Raw genomic sequence first — 6,080 nt, forward strand, 5'->3', positions numbered from 1 at the left:
GCCTGGCTATTTTTTGGTTGCAGCCATCATTGTTGTTTGGTGGGCCCAGGCTGGGGATTCGAACCCGCCACCTTAGGTGTATGTGGCTGGCGCCTTAGCCTCTTGAGCCACAGGCGCCAAGCCAAGGGCATCTCTTAATGAAAAGGAACCACCACCAGGTACCAAGGGCTGCACATGGGGCCCAGTACCTTGCAGGTGGCCCGTGATGGAGCCCTACAAACAGGTGCTGGATTCGGATCCTGACACAGCAAACTTTCTTGAGAACAGACTGTGAAAAACTCAGACTGCCACAACTCAGAAGCAAACCACTTAATCCGTACATCCAGCCCCTCAGATGGGCTTGTAATTTCCATTTCAGTTACAGAAACTGAGGTTTAGAAAGGATGCACAGATACCCAAGGTATCTAGCTAGCAGGAAGCCCTAGGAATGGAGGTAAGGCTTGTTCACCAGCAGAGCTCCTGTTCATGTAGATCAAGGGTGACCCAATGCATGAGGGCCTCAGAGGGCTGCTTAGACCCAGAGATTGGCCCGCAAGCATGGACAGAGAGAGGGAGGCAAAGCAAAGCAGCCCGAAGGGGTTGTCCCAGACCTAAGAGGGAGGAGCCAAGAGGCAGAGTAGGCCTCACCTTTCCCCTGGCTCTGGCCCAGAATGACTGTCGCACATAAACTGGCTGACCTGACAGCTCTCCCAAGGCGGTGCTCACAGTGTCTGCCTCCCAAGCCCCTCCCTGAGGAATAATTGATAGTTGGAAGTTCCATTTCTCCCCAAGGCACTTGTTTCAGTTCCACTCCTCCCCAAGGCACTTGTTTCGTAAGAGGGAGGGCTAATCAGCATCTACATCACAATCACACTCTCAGGGTTGGCAAAGAGCAGCCAGTCTATTGGGATTGGGAAGTGTATGAAAGGGCTGGGGGGTACGGTGTACCCCAAAGCTTCCTGCTATACCTGGGGTACACAGTACCTAGGGTTTTCAGCACTGGGGCTGATTCCAAGCTTACCTAGGAAGGAAGTATCCCTGGCAGCAGGGCGCCTCCACCGCCAGGGGTCACAGGGCCTTCCACTAACAAGGCTAGGTAAGAGTCGGCCCAGGCCTTTGGCCCTTCTGGGCGCTACAGACCACACGCCCGTCTTATTTATACCCTGAAGCCATCAGACCCTCCCGATAGCCAGTGTCACAGAGCGTGACTTCCAGCTGCACCCAAGCCCGCTCTGCAGGCTTCCTGTTGACATTCACATTTGAAACAAATTGCTTGAGCTCAGGAGGACGTTTTGGGTTAATCTTTGACATCATCTCCTCCCCTTAGGACTTCCCATCCTTCCCAAGTTTTTCACAAATACATTTAAAAAATTTTGGTAAAATATATCTAACATAAAATTTGCCTTTTTAACCATTGTCAAGTGCATGTTCAAGGGCATTTCGTGCTGTGGAGTTCCAAAGCCCTGCGTCACCAAGAGCAGTAACTCTCCTTTCCCTCCTCCTGCAGCCTCTAATGCCCTCTGATACGCTGATCAATGTGCTAATTTATAAGACTTGCCAAATATTTTTATCTTTTTGTGGCTGGCTTATTTCACTTAGCATAATATTATCAAAGTTTGTCCATGTCGTAGTATGTACCAGAGTAACATATATACACACATACTTGTATGTTTGTTTAGAGATACGTACACAAAACTTTTCATTTATCAATTTCTTTGTTACTTTTTATTTTTGTTTGTTTGTTTGAGACAGTCTCACTTTGTGACTCTGGTTAGAGTGCCGTGGCGACACAGCTCACAGCAACCTCCAGCTCTTGGGCTTAAGCGATTCTCTTGCCTCAGCCTCCTGAGTGGCTGGAACTACAGGTGCCCGCCACAACACCCAGCTATTTTTTTTGTTGTTGTTGCAGTTGTCATTGTTGCTTAGGCCTTGGCTGGTTGCAAACCCATCAGCCTCAGTGTATGTGGCTGGCTGGCGCTGTAACCACTGTGCTACAGGTGTGAACCCTAGGGATTTCTTTGTTGAACACGGGTATGTTTTTACTTTTTGGGTATTGTGAATGGGCTATGAATGTTGGTGGTTGCTTTACAAGTATTTGTTTTAGTCCCTGTTTTCAATTTTTTCTTTCTCTTTCCTTTTTTTTAAATGGAGACAGTCTCACTCTGTTATCCTGATTAGAGTGCTGTGGTGTCATTATAGCTCATAGCAACTTCAAACTCCTGGGCTCAAGTGATCCTCGTGCCTCAGCCTCCCGAGTAGCAGGGACTAGAGGCACCCACCACATCTGGCTAATTTTTCTATTTTTAGTAGAAACTCTTGCTCAGGCTGGCCTTTAACTCCTGAGCTCAAGCAATCCACCTGTATCGGCCTCCTAGAGTGCTAGGATTACAAGTGTGAGCCACTCTGCTTGGCCATCAATTTTTTTCCTTTCATAGTTAGAGACAAGGTCTTGCTGTCACCAGGCTGGAGCACAGTATCATGATCATAGCTTGCTGCAGCCTCAAATTCTTGGGCTCAGGTCATCTTACTGCCTCAGCCTTCCAAGTAGCTGGGACTTTAGGCACGTGCTACCATGCGTGGCTAATTTAAAAGTTTTCATAGAGGTGGATCTTGCTAAGTTGCCCAAGCTGGTCTTAAACTCCTAGCCTCAAGTTATCGTCCAGCCTTGGCATCCCAAAGTGCTGGGATTATGAGTGTGAGCCACTGTGCCCAGCCCATTTTTAATTCTTTTGGGTATATTTCTAGGCATGGAATTGCTGGGTCATGTAGTAATCATATGAATAACTTTTGGAGGAATCCAACAAATGCTTCCAAGTACCAGTGGCCTCGTGACATCTGCTAGTGCTGGCTTCGGGAGACTAATTCTACAAATGTGCTAAGATGTTATTTGGAAACATGTCTTCTCCAAGACAGTTATAGTCAAAACTTTCTTACTCATCCAAAATTCCTTCTGATCTTTTAGCCTTTTATAATGAAGGACTTCACACATACAGAAAAGAATCAAGGATAATGAAGCCCATGGCACCACACCCCGAATCCCAGTTATACTAACACCACCGCCCCGAATCTCCCACACATGCACCATCATTCCATTTTCCACTTAGCTTTAAAAACAAAATTTTATTTTTAAAGCTTAGAAAATACAGAATAGTATGGAGAAAAAAAAAACACCGTAAGTCAACACTGATTTCCTTCACGATGTTTTTAGGGCATGGTTTATAGTCCATTCTTGTGACTATGTCGTTCCTTTTTAATCTTGCCTCTTAGTTTTCATGTCTTTGAGCTGCAAAACACGTCTTTCCCCCTCGGCTCAGGTGAAAGAATGAGGGATGCCAGGCCCTGGTCTCAGCTGCACTGGTGGCCTGCTCTGTGACCCTCCCCTGTAGGCAACGCCTGTGCACTCATGTGCTCCAGGGTTCTCCCAGCTCTGTCACCACAGGGTGGAGGTTTGGTGGCTCTTCTCCCCTGGTCCTCCCCATCCTAACAGGTGGCTTTGTCTTCCCTGCCCAGAACAAGAGGAGAGGAACCGGGAGGCAGTGGAGCAGTGGCGCCAGTGGCATTATGATGGCCTGTACCCATCCTATCTCTACAACCGCCACCACATCTGACCCCGTCCCCATGCCAGCCTAGAAGACAGATTGACACGTGCTCACCCGCCCCAGTGTCCTACAAACTTTCTTGCATGCAGATTGGCCCTCAGAGAGGCTCAGCTCAGGGTCTGCCATGACCCACAGCCCTGGGGAAGACACACGCCTCTCGTCTGACTCCCTGGCATTTGCTGCCACGCAGGGGATTCTGAGGGGACAACTGCTGCTCCAACCCAACAGTTCCCACAGCAGGGCTCCTTCCTGTCTGATAGCACAACTCAAACAATCCAGTAAATAGAAAAAAATCACATTTGCCTGTAGTTTACAAATAAAAATGCTGAGTCAACCATGTGTATGGTCTTCTCAAATCTATTTTTTTTTTTTTGAGATAGAATTTTCCTCAGTTGCCCTGGCTAGAGTGCTATGGTGTTATAGCTCACAGCAACTCAAACTCCTGGGCTCAAGCAATCCTCTTGCCTCAGCCTCTCAAGTAGCTGGGACCATAGGCACCTACCACTACATACGGCTTGTTTTTTTTTCTTGAGACATAGTCTCACTCAGTCACCCTGGGTAGAGTACAGTGGCATCATCTCAGCTCACAGCAACCTCTAACTGTTGGGCTTGAGCAATCCTCTTGCTTCAACCTCCCAAGTAGCTGGGACCACAGGCACCTGCCACCACGCCCAGCTAATGTTTTTTTCTATTGTTAGTAGACAGGCTCTCACTCTTGCTCAGGCTGGTCTTGAACTCCTGAGCTCAAGCAATCCACCCGCCTTGGTTTCCCATTATGCTAGGATTACAGATGTGAGCCATCTCGCCCAGCCGATCTTTTTTGGGCAGTGCCTATGGCTCAAAGGAGTAGGGTGCTGGCCCCATATACTGGAGGTGGCAGGTTCAAACCTGGCCCCGGCCAAAAACTGGAAAGAAAGAAAGAACTGGACTATAATCTTCAAAGGTATTAAAAAAAGAAACTTCCACTGTAAAATTATTTTAGTCACAGTTCACACCTGGTGCAGTAAACGGAAGCATTATGAAATCTACTGTACGAAAAACGGTCTCAATTTTTTGCCTCTTTAATTCCTTGCCTGTCTGTGGCGTGGTGTGTACTCCTGCACCTCTTTTGAGAATGGGCGTGTACACACATACTTTATCCTTTATAATGGCGACATCGTATATAATCGTATAAATCCAGCCCTTCCCACTCAGTAGTGCCGGAAGGAGCTCCTAGTTGGTCTGAATTAGCTTAATAGAACTGCCCGATGCCAAAGTTGAGCTCTGAGCATTCTCTCTTTCTCACAAGGCCATTTACCTCAACCACATAGTTCCACTATCGTATTGTCACCCACGTGTACCCTACTTCTGTTTTTATAAATAGGGAGGCATTTGGGGGTGGGGCCCCCCTTACTGGAACCTTCCTCGTGGTGTATCTGGTGTAGCTCTGCCCAGCCTCCACACACTTCTCTGTGGGCTAACAGGTTCCTAGGGGATTAGCTGTGTCCTAAGTTTCCCCTCAATAAGCTCTGTTTACACCTCATGACACCAGCACTGTCATGCCCCTGAATATGCCAGTTTCTTTACTTAGTCCTTTCCCAGGGAGACAGGTTTCTGGAAATGAAATGCTGGCTCATAACTTGTACACATTTTAAACTGGATAAATCAAATTTCTTTGAAGAAATTATGTGGTATTGCACTTACTATTGCTGGATCCTTTCTTTTCTAAAATTAATCGCTAGAATGAATAAATTCATTCATTCAGAGACAGGGCTTTCTGTGTTGCCCAGGGTAGAGGGCAGTGGTTACTCACAGGTGTGACCATAGCTCACTGCAGCCTTGAACTCCAGGCTCAAGTGATACTGTCACCTTTGGGGAGACTACCCACTGGGGTTGGGAGGTGGCAATGGCACACAGCTAGCCCATTGCTAGCTCAGATCCCGAGTCAGGCCTGTAGGATGTTCTGCCAGTGATAAAGTGAGGTTGCCAAGCTGGGCCATGAGGGCCTGACACTTTATTTTGGTAACTTCCGGTGCTTTCAAAATTAATTACTTCTTTCTTTTTACATGCCTAGCGTGCAATAGAAAAAAGCAAAGCCTTGCTCTCTGACCTCAGCCAGGAAACAAGAAGAGTCCCAATCTGGTTCCTATCGGTCAAGACCGGGCACCCGGATGCTCTCTGGCAAGAGGGCAGTTCCCCTTTCCATGTGCTAGTGAGCAGGGGATGGATTCTGACTCAGGGCCATGTCATATATCCCCTCGCTGTGGGGTGCCCAGGAGGAATGTGGGGGCCTTCAGGTGTCAACACCCAGGAAGGGACGGATTGAGTGGCCAGTTAAAGAAGTCTGTCCTTGCCTCTTCAATGGCATGTGGGCTCTAGATAAAGAACTCTGGCAGAAAGGGGCTGAAGGGCTCAGCGCCTATAGCTCAATCGGCTAAGGCGCCAGCCACGTACACCTAAGGTGGCGGGTTCGAATCTCCAGCCCGGACCCGCCAAACAACAATGATGGCTGCAACCAAAAAA

The 6,080-nt window shown here is 47.9% G+C and overlaps 1 protein-coding gene across 3 annotated transcripts in view; it reads left to right on the plus strand.

The window, feature by feature from the left end:
• Positions 1–3,617, plus strand: part of UCMA (upper zone of growth plate and cartilage matrix associated) — a 9,962-nt gene extending 6,345 nt beyond the window's left edge. For 2 of the 3 annotated variants that reach the window (XM_003786883.2, XM_023511472.1), the window contains one exon: positions 3,490–3,610. In XM_003786883.2, the coding sequence (XP_003786931.1) occupies positions 3,490–3,587 (98 nt within the window). In that variant the 3' untranslated portion in view covers positions 3,588–3,610. Of the gene's footprint in view, positions 1–3,489 lie in introns of all 3 variants that reach the window. The other variant, XM_012803309.1, reaches the window with a different exon arrangement.
• Positions 3,618–6,080: the final 2,463 nt, after the last annotated feature.

This window comes from Otolemur garnettii, unplaced genomic scaffold (assembly GCF_000181295.1).
Source record: "Otolemur garnettii isolate 467f Iridium unplaced genomic scaffold, OtoGar3 scaffold00019, whole genome shotgun sequence".
NCBI lineage: Eukaryota > Metazoa > Chordata > Mammalia > Primates > Galagidae > Otolemur > Otolemur garnettii.